Genomic DNA, 15,833 nt, shown 5'->3' with positions numbered 1-15,833 from the left:
TCCTTAAAGCCATGATCTCACTCTAAACGACTATCACCTGTTTGCCTACCTGAAGAACTGGTTGGAAATCACAGAACTTCAGCAATAATGAGGAGCTGATAGAAGGTATCTAAACGTCGCTGAGCTAACAGGTGGCAGACTTCTTTGACACAGGCATACAAAAACTTATTCCCTGATACGGCAAATGCCTCAGTTCTGGTGATGATTACATTGAGAAGTAGCTGAAGCATGTATGTATTTTTTCTATATAATAATTTTTTTCTAATTGCTTATTTTATTAACAGCTCACCAGAAGTTACTTTCTGAATAGCCAACGTTTTTACTGTAGATTGTGCATATTACTTGGTTGCATAGAGTTGCATTAGGTGTGTTAGATTTAATGAAGGGAGAGAGAATTTATACTCATGTTAGCACTAAGTATATTCTGTGTCATAAGGAAAACATATTTCATAATCGTGCAGATTTTTTCTTTTAGATTGTAGTCTCAGGATACTAGATATCTATACAGTTGGATGCACCTGAATGGATGTGCTGTCAGAAAATGATGGCACATGACATGTGTTATAGGTCTATCATACCTCGGTCTCTGTCGGGCAACTTGCCATCTCTTGACATTGTGTCCCTCAGCAGTGTGGACTCTACTGATGTTCTGTGAGTACAGGTTTTATGTTCAAAGAGATTTATTATGGTCTGAAAATTAATCGGTTTTTCATGAGGATTAATGGATGTTTTGGTACATGTTCCTTTGTGGTTTTAGGTTCTTTTAGATGTTCTTAGGAGCCTCTGTTTGTCATCATTACTGGCAGTTGTTGCATTACTACTTAAATATTGCCAGTTGTCTGTGGTGGTCATTAAGATTTTGAATGTCCTTGAATGTGTTAAATCTCTTGAGCATTGTGCTGTTTTTGGTTGCCTTTAGGTTACTGCAAGATCATAGTTTGTTGAAATGTTTATAAGTGTTTAATTGCTCTGTAAAAGCTCCTCGTTTTCAATGTTTTTAAGTATTGAATTGCTCTGTAAAACGCCTTGTTTTCTATGGATCAGTTAAACCATGTTGGGTGAAGGCTTCATGCTTTTGTATCTCTGCATGCATACAGAGTTCATAGTTTGGTGTGAAGGTGTTCAGAATGCATGATTTTTTTTTTCATCTAATAAGTAACTTAATTTTAGAGCTAACACTCCAGATTGCAAAGGAATTAGACTGTTCAGCACTATTTCTTCTTTGGTAGTGGTGGAAGGGAATAACATTTATTCTGCAGGAAGTATCTTGTGAATTTTGAGAGTCTAAATTTCCAAGTAGATGAAAAATGTATAAAATTAGCATATATTCAGCATCTTGTTATTTGTAATATTTTTTAAGGTTTTTAATATATAGAGAGTTTTTTAACTTTGTTGATCACTTCATGGAAACTGGTATGCTACTTGCCATGATGCACATTTGAATTTTGCTGATGAATCAGCAGGCCGTATGGCCAGTAATGTTTGAAGTGAAGGGAAGTAATTAACTTGGAGACCGTTTGGTGGTATTATGTTTCACAGCGAGCAGTGAGGTTCATGCGTGAGAGTTTGTTTATGATTTATCAGCAGTAGGCAGCAGTTATCAGCTCCATTAGCCATCTGTTCTCAGTTACAGTTAGTGAGCAGTGTGGTATATCATGGTGCAGTATACTTAAGAGGAACATGTATTTCTGTGTGACACCTATGTAAAATACGGATCTGCTAGAAAGTGTTGATGTAAATTTTATGATGAAAGAGTTCCCAGCAGACAGTTTGGTGAATAAACTTAGAACAGTTTGACTCTTATTAGACAAACAGAAACATAGGTGCCAAGTCCTTACTGAGGAGAAGTTAGATGACAAAGGGGTAATACTTGAACATACATTTAGAAAACCACTGAAACATCTAGCTCAAGAGATTCGAGTGTCAAAGTCTAGTGCAAGAATTGCAATATAATTGCTGAAGCTTAAACCCTGTAAAACAACAGTGATCCAAGCCTTGCAGCCATGTGATCCAGCTAGCAGGGTTCATTTTTGCAGTTGGTTTCTACAGTGTGCCATTGAAGGTGAGATTGAGCTGCAGTTGACATTCTTTTCTGTTGACACGTGATTTCACTTGCCAGGATACATAATTACGCAAAATAATCACTACTGGAGTTCACAGAATCCACATCTAAACCACGAAGTTCCACTCCACCCAGTGGTAGTTGGTGTGTGGTGTGCTGTAAGTGCAAGAAGGATTGTTGTACCTGTATTTCTTAATGAAACAATTGCAAAAGTATTCTACATGTAGAGGACAGCACTTTCAACACCTCATATGATCTGTGAATTGTAACTACTTATTCCAAATGTATCGACTGTGAGGCATGTCAATTCATCAGCAAAATTTGTATGTGCCTCGCAGCTGGCGGTGCATTGGGCACTGAAGCACAGAGCTGTGGAACTGGTGAACAAAGTAATAATCCTCCTTGCACATCATCACTAGCAAGATTCCAAAAACCAAGTAATATAACATTGCAACAAAGACTTCAGTATAAAAGTTTGCCTTTTATCTTTCGTTAGAACATAGACTTGCAAAACCAGTTTTAATATAGGACAGTATTCTGTTCAGATGACAGATTTATGGACAAGAATGCTAAATATGACATAGAATGAATCCAGTCAAATGCACTTGTAAACTTACTGGGATATTACATTTCTAGAAGATTGTGTACTGGGAAACCCTCATTGAATATTTCTTGATTTAATGTTCAGTTTCAGAGATCCAGAGCCAGTGAACGTAGTGGTAAATTATCTCCATGTAAGATTTTCTTCAGTTTAATATTAAAATCCACTGCCTACCAATGAAATCTTACAAGAGGAATTTCACTTTGTAGTAATTCCATGCTGCCACCACATTTCTTAACACAACTTTACACTTAGTGAGCTGAGACAAAAGACTGTTTATTTGACCCTTATTCTGATGGCACGTGGGTATGGTCTAGTTGGCTTAGAATTGCAGCTTTTTGCTAATAATACCATTACACTAGAGGTAAGGTTTGTCTCTCAGCTCATAGTACCAGGGGATTTAAAATCTGCTCTTTCTGGAGAATAAATGTTAATACCAGTATTCCAGTTTGTGTCTCTTCCAGTACATATGTCCTCTGTAAGTAGCTAAGGTTGTATTTTCATTATTGTTGGTGTTAAACATACACAGACACGTGTGCACAATACATACAATATACACAATCACACGCACAGAGCTTGCTTGCTCTGTTTACTTCATTTGTTCTTGTTGATAAGCAAGGAAAGTGGTAGAATGAAATTTAGGCCCACAGTTGTTCTGAACTGTAATTTAATTTTATTCCATAGTCAGTAAAACAGTTCATGTTTGTGCCATATATAGTCACTGAATTCTCACCACACAGCCTTGGGTTCATTCCCCTTTGACTTAATGTGAGCTTTTTGGTGGATGAAGCAGTACTAGAAAAAGTTTATCTCAGAATTTCTTCATTTTCCCTCAGTAGTCATCATTGCACCATTGCTTCATTATCTGTATTGTGTAGTAGCTCTGACTTGTCACTGCATAATCACATCCTCAGTCTTTAAGCTGGGGGCTTCATCTCTGACCTGGAACATAATTAATTTGCTTAGTGGAGGCTGGAGTCCAACTGGGTCCGCTAGGCACGGTGGCCACTGATGGCCTATTGTAGCCTGCCCCAGGTGAATATGATGATGGAGAATTTCGTGGAATGAAGATTGGCGGGGGAAACTGAAGTACTCAGAGAAAGCCCGTCCCAGTGCCACTTTGTCCTCCACAAATCCCACTTGACCAGACCCAGGATCGAACCTGGGCCACCGCAGTGGGAAGCCAGCGACTAATCGCTTGAGCTATGGCGCAGCCACGACCTGTGAACATAACTGGTTGGAGAGTAAGGAAGTAAGTGAATGTTTTCATGTCTGGTTAGCTGTTTTAACATCTATGAGATGTGAGATTATTTGCAGGAAAATGTAAGATGTCAGTTTATAGTATGTTATATGTGTTTCAATGGTTTGGCAGTGTTGGTCAGACGAAGCGTCCATCATTGCAAACTTACCAGTCAGTTCCATATGATGCCACAACGCACTTCTTCAGCAAGTATGGTTCCAGCTTCAACCAGTTTCCACAGATGAGGTTTGCTGAATCTCCTGAAAAGAGGGCCATTCTTCAGTTCTCTATAGTTCATCTACAGGTACAGCACAATATTTGGGACACAGAGAGAAATAGATTAGCTGAAATGGTACACATGTGGTCCCCACACCTTCTTGCCATAGCCTCAGCTGTGTTACCTCATATTTGATCAAGCATATATCATGATAGTATTTTGAAATTTTCTTCACTTGCGTTTGTAATATAATATATGACTGAACATTAGAGATTATATTGAAGTCATTCAGATACATGACTTTTATATTCTTTGCTCAAAATATATTTCTATATTATTATCAAAATAGGAATTGTGATAACTCGGTATAGTGATGAGCCATGGTTTGGGTGGCCAGTGTTCAATTCCTGGCAAGGGCAAGATTTTTCTGTTCTCCATAGTGCCCAGACTGACCCTGGGGCCCACCCAACCACCTATCCAGTGGGTATCCATTGTTAGAGTGGCCGGGGCATGGAGCTGAGCACTCACCTTTCTCTCATGCCTAGGTCAGGAATGGTGGAGCTATACTTCCACACCCACATCCCTTCATGGCATAGTGCTTGCATAATTAGGCACAAGGACAACTTCACCCTATTATTATCTGTCTATCTATCTATATATCCCAGGAGGAATGTGCCAAACTTTGGGAGGGTGTTCGTTATGTTAAAGTATGTCGATATAACCCAAAACACCTATGTCCAAAGTTGAACGGTTATGGCGATAATGGCCCGAGAAAAGTGTGGTCTTCTGGCGGGTCCAAGCACTGTACCTGTCAGCTGAGACCTCTTATCTGTTTTTCCTTGAGTGTCGTGATTCACACTAGCATTCTAATAACGCATTCTTCCTAGACTACTGAACTTGTAGACACCAAATAAGTAATGTTTGCTATGCAATTAGATATGCAAATGAAACTGGAGTATGTGTTTACAGAGTGCCTATATTTCAAAATTCAGTTCCTGCTTCAAAAAGAAAACACACTGTATCTCATTTATAAAGATCATCTGGTTTATGCTTTGTAGAATACTAATTGCTGTTTATTCTGATAATCATATGGAGCCCATAAAATCACTCTGCAGGCAAATGCAGAGTTCTTGAATATTAAAGCAGATAGTGCACACAGTTATCACTGTGCTTTAAAGAGTTAGCAGGATTTTGTTTATTAATTAGTGTTGTTTGTTTCAGAGTGTACTGGCCTTGGCCAAAAAGTTGTTAACTAAAGAAATGCTTACATTTCTGGATGATCAAGCAAATGATGTGTATGTATCAGGGAGTGTGAAAATCTTCCCCTATAAGACATTTAGTGAGACCATGAACTTGGTAATGGTGACATTACTTCGAGAGTTACTTCAGCATCAAAAAGGTGATTAAAAATGCCATTGTAATGTAACCCCCTTCATATTCTAGCATCATCATGTTAGCAGGTCAGCTGATTTCACTTCCTTATAAATCTATAAATATCCTTTACTGGAAGCTGTGTATACATAAAAATTATGTTTACACTTACATTTCATCCCTTAGCCAAAGTTGGACTGTATGTCCTGCTGACACATGCTTTTGACTTCCTGGTTTGTATTATATTTCAGTACACTATTTGCTATCCTTTCATAATCATTTCTTTATAAATATGTGTCTCATATATTTTAAAAAATGTTGTAGATACATGTTTAAAATGGTGCCATGCCAGTTTTCATAAACTTTTATCAGTTATCATCAGTAAATCATAACTAGGGACTGGATTTTAATGCAAATGCATATTTCTTTCTTGCAACCAGAAAGTATGCTCGTTTGGATATGTGTATGAATTTCTTCATGTCTTCAATTTTGGACATGGTTTGATGATGCATATAAATGCATATTTTGACTATTTTATGAATAAGCATCATATTTTCGAAGATCTCCGATTTATACTGCATATTTCCTTTTTAAAATGTTTATCGTATATATTTTTTAATTTTATGTTCAAATTTTCAATCATGGTCGTGTGTATACAATTTTTTTTTCCGTATTAGAATATGTTTCATTTTTTGACTCAACATTTCGTCATGATTTATGTTTCTGATGCAATACCCAGGACGGGACTTCCCCAGTCCCTCTACTCGTAAGTTGCCTCATCTGCGTACTATCAAAGATTAGTCGGAAGCGTTCACATGTAGCCGCTATCAACGTAATACAATTCAACCAATAAGGGACTTCACTTATTTAATTCCAAAGTTTCCATGAGGTTTGTTATGCTTCTTCATTTGAAGCTGGGGGCCATTCACATTAGTGGTGATTCGTCTGTAGTTAAGTTTGTTTAGCTTTCTGTAGTCATGCTGAAAGTGAAAGTAAGTCAGAAAACTAAATTACAGCTGTATCAACGGGAGTTCGAAGGAGAGATGATAAGTACAGATAACGAAATTCTTTATTGCCGGGCATGTGAGAACACGGTTGTGAAAAACGCTTTGAAGTGCTTCAGCATTTGAACACTAATATACACAAAGAGAATATTAAAATTAAAAGTACGAAAAGAGCTCCTGTTCAAAAATTGATTAGTGAATTTTCTAATAATAGTTTTTCACAGTTTTCCTTTGATGTATGTGAAGCCTTTTTAGCAGCAGATATTGTGCTATGGAAACTAACCAATCCTACTCTGAGAAACTTCATAGAGAAGTATACACAGTGCAAAGTGCTGGATGAATGATTGTGAGGGACGGTTTATTGCAAATTGTATAGTTGGATCCCTTAATAAGAATGAACAATCTACCCAATATCTTCTTGCAGTAGAGCAATTTGAAACCACTAATAGCTCCGTAGTTTCCGAATTTTTTATCAATTCCGTGAATTTACTATGGCCGAATGGCATTCAGTAGGAGCGCGTATTGCTCTTTGTGATTGATGCCGCAAGTTATATGATGAAAACCTGTACTGCTCTTAAAGTTATATTTCCAAATATGACACAGTTGACTTGCCTTGTCCATGGGTTGCACCGTGTTACAGGAACAATTCGTGCAAATTTTCTGCTTGTTGACAAGTTGATGTCTTCTGTGATGAAGGTATTTGTTAAAGCGCCATACAGAAAAGAAGCCTTTAAAGCAGTAACACCGAGCATTCCACTTCCGCCAGAACCAATTTTAACGCGCTGGAGCACGTCGTGTGCAGCAAGTTATTATACCGAACATTTAGAAACAGGAATGTCGTGAATACATTTGATCCCAAAAGTGCAGCATCAATTCAAATGGCCCAAGATGTACTAAAAGACGCAGAACTAGAAACTAATTTTTCCTATATATCTGCTCACTTCTCTCATCTTCCATCCGCCATTTCCTCACTGGAGGCAAGCAATAGCAATACTACTTTTTATCAGTCATTAAGTGTGTTCAAAACCACTGTTTCCAAATTGAATTTGGTTCCTGGAAGAGTTGGTGAAGTAGTAAAGGAAAAAGTACATGGCATTCTTTAAAAAAATCCAGGATATGAACAAATTTGTGAAATTGAAGAAATTTTAGCCAGTAAACGTACTGAAATGCCAAGTATAAAATCACTAACAGTGGAGCAAATAGCGGCTTTTGTACATGCGCCCCTAAGTTCCTGTAAGGTGGAAAGAAGTTTTTCCTGCTATAAGGACATCTTATGAGACAGTAGGAGGCGACTAACTATGGAAAACCTAAAACATTTAGTAATTGTGAACTGCAGCAGAAGAGAAGTTGAAAGTTCAGAGAGCTAAATGTGAGTACCATTGTTTTTTTAAATTTGTAATGAAATATGTTGGCTTTTTTTGCATGATTTGTATTTAAGTATAGCTTTTTGAGGTACACTTGAGATGTGTGCAGAAATGCGTGTAGGTCTTCATGTAGAGCATTTGTTATTGTCATCCAAATTTAGCTGAAATTGGATCTGTCGCTGCAGTTTAATAAAGTTCTGCAGTACCTTTTCATTGTGAACATACCAAAAAATCTTACTTATAAGGAGGGAACACGGTATTTTCTTGACTAGCTGTGGAGCAATATCTGTTTCAAGAAATACCCCTTACTATGATATCAGTGAGTAAATGGACCAGTGAGAGAGTTCAGTCAGTCAGATCAATTGCATATGTAGCTAGTTATGCAGGCATGTAACTAGCTAGTGGCTGGTTAGTCATTTAAGGAGTCAGTTGAAATTTATTGCAGTAGTGCAGCCAGAGGTATAATACTTGCCATACTTAAGGAGCTCCATAATTTGTGCTCCTCACCAGATGTTTTTAGAATGATGAGATCAGGGAGGATGTGATGTGTAGGGCATGTAGCATGCATGAGAGAGGAGTGCATACAAAGTTTTGGTAGGGAGACCTGAAGGAAACATACCACTGGAAAGACATAGTGTTATGCCACAACGATTGCGACACAAAAATATCTTTTTATATCTTATCGCTACCACCAATTTGTTGTGCCTTAATAGGGGTCAGTGACTGTACTCACCCCCTATCAGATGTTCATAGATAACTCTTAACCTGTGAAGTGGAAAATATGCTTGCATTCGGGGGATCCACAAATAAATCAAGTACTTATCAACAACAATAAAGTAATATATAATGAAATAAAACACCATTACAACAAACAACCTGTCAATACACACAAAACCTTCGATTAAACCCCTAGTTTTAAATTCCTACATTTAACTGTCCATAATACGCTAAACCTACATGACACAAATCAGTACTTTTACTTGTAACTTCAAACTCAGTACAAGGATGACATGCTTCTACTATTTCAGACTCTTCATACAACCAGTAATTATTCTCATTACTTGAATTCCTGTCCACTACTGCTACATGGTTTCTGTCAATACCCGGAGTCCAGTTACTTTCCACAAAATGAACCAACAAAGTCAATCCTCCTAAAAATGTGAGAGCCAAACTCATTCGCCTTTTCGTACAAAATTCTATCATTTTGGTATGTAACAATTGCATAAATGTTGACGGACAAAACATTCAAATGCACAAGCACTTTGAAATTTCTTTAAATTACCAAACTCTCATGATTAGCGTTATCTACAACCTCAAACCAATATGCCAGTATAACTACAAATGGTTACCATCGAAACTTAATTATTAACCAAATGCTGGTATCTAAACCATCACTCAAAAATTCAGAATTACTCTGTACACTCCAAAGTTTATACACTAAAACAGTTTAACCAAAATCGTTGAACCAGAATCATATATTTACAATCATAAGTGATCCGAACACAGGCAAGTACTCACGCTCACAAAAGAGGAAGACATCTGACTCCATCGCATCTCCTTCCTACCATGCGACTGTTCTGAGCTACTCTTAAAATCTGACTGTTCGCAGCTCTTTCCATCTGAGCCCCTTAAAATTTAACATTACGAAAAGCTGCTATAGCAAAACCCCTAAAGTCAGCAAACTGCGCGGTGGCGAGACTTGCCTCGTGTCATTACTTAATTTGTCAGCAATTTTTATAGACTGTACAGCTGACACCGGATGGCTAAAGAATGTACGGCGTCTCGACTCAGGCTTCCAGCGAATTTACAACTTGTGGTTCACCTGACGTATTTAAATTTATAAAACTTATAATTATTTTCTAATCAGTAACACTGACCCCTTGTTAGGATAAAGCATACCCATTAATAACCTGGGGCACAATAATAGGCATAGATGGGAGGATACTAATAAAATGGTTCTTGAAAGAAATAAGATGGTAAGGGTGTTGGACTTGATTTGTCTGGCTTGAGATACGGACCAGTGGCAGGCTCTTGTGAACATGGTAATGGAATTTTGGCTTCCATAAAGTGCTGGGAATTTCTTGTGTGGCTGAACAACGTTAGGCTTCTGAAGAGGATCTCATCTACATGGAGTTAGTTGGGTAGGTGGTTAGTTGATTGGTTGTTTTGTAAGCTAGTTTAGTTAGATAGCTAGCTAGCTATAGCTGTTTCGTTAATTAGAGTTAATTGCACTAGTGGAGCCACAAACAAATGATACAGTCATGTTTGACCATTAGAGTTCAGAATGCTCTATAATGTGATAGTGTGGCTAGAATGGTAGGATATAACATATAAAATTTACATTGGTATTTGTTCCAGACTTACCAAGCCCATTTACACGAGATGTACAAGAATTTGTAAAGGGGCTTTTCCTGTCAGGGCAAACAGAATTGCAGAGCCGTCACCATGATGCTAGTGAACGTGAGGATAGGGAGAGTAACTATGCAACTGTAAACAAATTTAAAGTAAATGTAATGGCAAATTCTGCATGTGTGGATCTGCTAGTCTGGGCGATTGGAGATGAGACAGGTAAGATAAAGAGGTATTAGACAGTAATGAAGAACAAATGGTCTAAAGCACATTTCACTTTTTCATCCTTAATGAATTATGCCTTCTGCCTTGTTCCAGTTCAGAATTAGCTTCTGAAACTACGAATCTTTTAGACATTTCATAGGACTCCTTGGATGGCCTCTACTAATGCAGGACAACACAAAACACAGATAGTTCATGAACATACATCCATATCCTGAGTGAGATATGAACCTGTAGTTCCACTGTTTGAGTATTCAAAGAACTGTAAAAAGATAGTTGTCAATTTTCTTTTAACAGCAGTTTCTTATACAGAAAAGAAATTTGGGTACTACTTATTTTTTAGCAGTTTGGAAGATTTAATTCCTCTTTTCAATGTTGAAGACTTTGGATGTTTTATTTTCAGTTTCCACGTTTGTGGAACAGATTGCAATAGTAATATTACTCTTTGTCAACCCTGGTTGCTTCAGTGTACAGTTTCCTTTTCTGCTGTATATGTATTCCACATGTACTTATTGCAGTTCCTTTTCTCTTTATAAAGTTCATAAACATATAACACTAAGCTCTACTGAGGCTATATTAGACCAGTCACTAGTGCAGGTTGATCAGATAAGACATTGCTACTTTCAAAATATGCACAGTTTTTTTAATGTATAGGTTTTGAAATTTTGATTCCATTATGTAGTGTACCTCTTGTAGCTGACCTTACAAACATTAGATGTCATATAATGGCAGTAATTCATAGTTTTAAGGATGTCATCGTTGCTGCTGTGTCTTTTATTTTTCAACTTATTGAAAGGGAGTTAATACAGTACAAACTGAATCACTGAAATGACGATTTTACCCTACATATTTGGGTTTTTTTATAATTGTTAGAGGTGTTCGCTAATTTCTAGGAGCATTAAAAGTTTTACATTTCTCATTTAAAATAGAATTTTGGCCTCTGCAAGTGCAGAACAGCCAATATTACCCGTTGCATGGCAACAAGAGGATAGGCTGTTAGGCATTCACATTCAGCAGTCATAGTGTGTTATATTTTAGTATTTTTAAACATGAATTGTAAGCTTTTGATGTCTCTTTAAAACTGGTGAACACCACTGATGAGAGCAGAACAGCTGAAGCATGTAGGTTTGAAATATTGGTTTTATTGATTAAATTTACATGTTATATCAGTTGGTTTTTATTGTGTTCAACTTATTTGTGTTCATGATTCCTTATTTTTTAAAATTTTGAAGTCACGCCATCTTCATGGGCATTGCTAGCCACATGTTTAGATGGCATAATTTAAAGCAGTGACAGTAATAAACTAAGGAAATTACTATAATCCAATCCAGTGATGATGTGACCAAATCTGTATTCTTGTTTTGCAATGTGTATTTCAGAAGCTAGTATAGTTCTACAGCCATGAATCATAAATGATCAGAATTCTTAAAAACAAAAATACTACTGAAATTTTGATTGGACAGTTCATGGTCTAAGCTAGAAGCAGAAGCAGACTTACTTCAGAAAATTTGGATCATATTTCAGTTTTTGAGCCAATTGTGCACCAATTCTGTGAAATCAAATGATTCCAGCGCAAAGACAGTGTAAGAATGCACTGCTCACAGTCTTAAACAGTGTGTGGAAGGCTAATTTGTTGTCAGTTAGCAGCAGTATGAAGAGGTATCAAAAGTAGAGTGGAAGTATATTGACATCCAAGTGTAACAAGTTCCATTCACCACAACCCCAGGCTTATTGTAAACATAACTCACTGATGGAGGCGTATCTTGAGGTATTTCAGATTTTAGAAATGAACAGTGTTGATGTGGTGAAGATGAAGACCGATACACAGGTCAATAAATAGCAGTTTGGGAAGATAACTCACTGGTTTTGAAATGGAAACCTGTCATTCTTTGTGAAACCAGAATTTTTGTAGCCTCAATTTTCTGTAGGTGTCTGATCCAGAAACCTGTATCACGTGATTGACAGTCAACAAATACCTTTTATCATCTCCACTAGTCTGTGTATGTCAACATACCAGACATTTTGTCATTCTGACCATGTTGCTTCTGCAGTGGCACCACTGAATTCTGGATACTGTTTAATGCAGAAAAGGAGACTAATATTAGACAAATTATTCACAGATTTTTGGAATATTATCTGTAACTTCCTGTTAGTGATAATATTTGTGGGTTGAGAGGACATAAGCGTTTTATAGTATTGTGACATGTTGACCCATACCTCCCCAGCGGCACGTAGCGGTAACGTAGCGCTTGCGTAATAGGCGAGTAATCACCCCGCAACTCTCCCCGCGGTGAAGTCACGAGCGGAGCCGAAGTGAGCCAAGCGGAGCCGACGTTAGCCGAGTCCCAGCAACCTTGAAGCTATGCAAAGTGAGTCACCGAGGGATATCGCGGTTGCTAGGCAGCAGTCAACAACTCCGGACAGCGTGGCTAGCAACACGGCACCAGACGACAATGGTCTGGACCGAGGCTACATAAGGAGCAGCGAAGGCTATTCACAGTTAGTCCTGGAGCTACCTCCGAGTGAGTCCTCGAGCTACGCTAGTTCCGAGTTAGCCAGCAACCAGTCAGTTGTAACGTGGCATTTAAAGTGTAGTATTTGTGATACTGCAGATAGCAGTAGTTCTAAAACTGTCAATTGTGTGATTGTAAGTGCAAATGTGAAATAAAATTCACTATATCAGATACGGCGTGAAGTTATTTGTCGCGTATACACCCAAACACGCGACAACTGGTGTCAGAAGTGGGATTTGGACTTGCACACGTGATCAACGGGATTCGAACTCGAGACACGTTACATTTTGTGTCAGAATTTTTATGAACTTAAACACGCCACAAACAATTATTGTGCATCGAGTGTTTTACTGCTAGAAAATGGAGAAACAAGAGATGCAGCAGATTATAGAAATGCTGGAAGAGATTAGGGCTATCCAAATAAAAGCACACGCCGACTCGAAGGCCTGGCAAGAAAAGATGGCTGCAGAGAGAGAAGCCACCCGAGCAGAAACAAGAGCCATCCAAGAAATAAAGCCATAAAATTATATTAAGTATGTGAAGCTCAGTGAGGATATGTTTTTGTGCGTTTGAAGGGTATACTGAAAGCGGTGTACATGTGAATTCTTTGTTGAGGTGTGGGCAGGCTGACCATTGATGAGTACAGTTTGTTTTACATTGACTTTCTTGATCATGTTTGCTGGCATGACATGAAAGAAGTGGAACTGTCATACCTAATGGGGCATAAACATCAAAGGAGGCATACCAGCAGAAACTAGAGACGGACGAGAGGATCTTTTGGTGCCATAAACATCTAGTTGTGAAGTGGAGCAACGCCCAAAATATATACATCTTGTTTGCTATTCCTTTTATGAAAAATTGGAAGTTGAGAGTAGCCAAGGAAGAAGACATAAAAACAGCAGATCTGCAGCTATTATCCATTGCAACAAATATGGAAGAGATCATAATTACAAAAGTCATGTCTGTCTTATTTTTCTTTAACAGACACCAGTGGTGGGTAAGCTATCCCTGCATCTTTTGATCTAGCCCTGGTGAATTCATTTAATTAGTTAAACATATTCCATCAAAACAAGCTGCAAATGCAACAATAAGTTGAACAGGTTTGTTGGTGGGCTTATATTCATCAGGCCTGTAGGATGTTCAGCAGCATCTTGTAATCTCTGTGGAAGATGTCAGGCCTGGAGGAAGTTCGGCAACTACTTGGAACATTCATAGAAGAGGAAATCTTCTGGCTAGAGACTATTTCCCCTATAGGATATCTTGAACCTTTGGAAGCAAAATATGTAGTTAGTGGAAGTGAAAAATGTGTGTGGAGTGAACAAAGAAGATCACAGATCATAATTTTGTACTCTTTGTGTTACATACACCTAGACATGTGAAGTGGCAGTAGATTGAATCTTGCCACATAAAGCAAGTTTTCCATTGTCAGATGTAATTACTGTGTGATGCTGCAAGGGAACAGTTTTATTTCAAATTTCCTACATTTTGAGTATAATTAATTGTTGGGCAAAACCTGGATGGTATTTTGGATACCCTTGTGCCTGAAACATGGCATGTATTTTTATTTAGTGCAAAAAACTACTCTTTGCATATTATTTATGGAGTTCCTGAAACTATGCCTAAAACCTGGATCTGAAGGAAGTGGACATATCTGAATGAAAAAGTATTTTAAATACATTCAGATCTCATGTCTGTTGTACAAATATTGAAAACCTACTTACCTTCATAACAAGTTAATAATATGACAGTACCTGTATTTCAAGCTAACACTGTGATGAAGGAAACTATTTATATTTTCAGTTTTTAACGATTTTTTAATATTTTTGTATTTTGTAACTGAAATGTTCATATATGTGTAAAAATCTTAATGTTTGCTATTATGTGATAGTTATATTAGCAGAGTTGGTAGTAATTACAAGTAAGGTCAGAAAATGACAGCAATAAACTTTACAGTTCTATGTGTCACTGTTGCCATGTCCAGCTGTTCTGAAAATTCATTTATAGGGTTCTAGATAGAAGTAATGCTTAGTGTGCCCATCAAGTTTTACTATAAATGTAGCTGTCTTTCCAGAACTTTCTGAATTTGTAGTATGCACATTCAGTAAGCCGTGGTTTCATTTCCCCTCAAGGGGTGTGATGTATGAGTGGATTGCAGTAAAGGAAGTACAGTTTGATGGAGTATGTATGGTATTGATAACCATAATAGTTTTCTGTTGAAAGTTTAATGGTTTTTATGCCAGTCTGTACGTAACTATAAAACTTGCACCAATGTTATATAGTTTTGAAAGTGAAAGCATTGTTAAGTAGCACAAAAAAAAATTCCACATTGTACTTTTCAATCCTGGAAGTGGGAAATATGTGTATGTACAATAGTAGTGATTTCTTTTATTACATGTAAAAACTGTCTGGACATTAAGACACTTTGTGCGTAAAAGAGACATAGTCTCAAAGTGTTATTATTTGAGTCCAGACAATATGGAATTGTTTCTAGCAAATATGTTCATTCATTCGTTCATTTATTTACAGTTCTACAAAATCCATGGAGGCATCTGCCTCAGATATAGCACAAGTCAGCAATACACTATAACATATGAATATACATACATAATCAGATAGTCATCATCGTCAGAATTTTGAATACTCAATACAACAAGATTACTCAGATAGACTTGAAAGGATTCTGACGATGGTGTATACTGTACTTCTTTTGGCTTATGTTGGACTCCACCCATCGTCTGGTATGTAAAAGAGAAAAGACCACGACATTTCGGAGACTGGATCTGTCTCCGTCTTCAGGTAGATAGGGAAGGATAAACCTACTCAGTTGAGCCCGCTAGAAAGAGCTAGTCTCAATCAGACCAGGGTTTGTCCAGTGATTGAGACTAGCTCT

The 15,833-nt window shown here is 37.5% G+C and overlaps 1 protein-coding gene across 2 annotated transcripts in view; it reads left to right on the top strand.

Annotated features, from left to right (window-relative positions):
* LOC111864351 (phosphatidylinositol 4-kinase alpha) overlaps positions 1 to 15,833 on the top strand; it is a 113,300-nt gene that overhangs the window by 20,771 nt on the left and 76,696 nt on the right. For both annotated transcript variants that reach the window (XM_023851544.2, XM_023851543.2), the window contains exons 5-8: positions 568 to 651; positions 4,036 to 4,207; positions 5,342 to 5,519; positions 10,218 to 10,427. In XM_023851544.2, coding sequence (XP_023707312.1) covers positions 568 to 651; positions 4,036 to 4,207; positions 5,342 to 5,519; positions 10,218 to 10,427 — 644 coding nt within the window. The remainder of the gene's footprint in view (positions 1 to 567; positions 652 to 4,035; positions 4,208 to 5,341; positions 5,520 to 10,217; positions 10,428 to 15,833) is intronic.

Source organism: Cryptotermes secundus, unplaced genomic scaffold, assembly GCF_002891405.2.
Source record: "Cryptotermes secundus unplaced genomic scaffold, Csec_1.0 scaffold312, whole genome shotgun sequence".
NCBI classification, from domain to species: domain Eukaryota; kingdom Metazoa; phylum Arthropoda; class Insecta; order Blattodea; family Kalotermitidae; genus Cryptotermes; species Cryptotermes secundus.
Note: the sequence above shows the minus strand (reverse complement) of the source record. Positions and strands in the feature narration are given on the sequence as shown.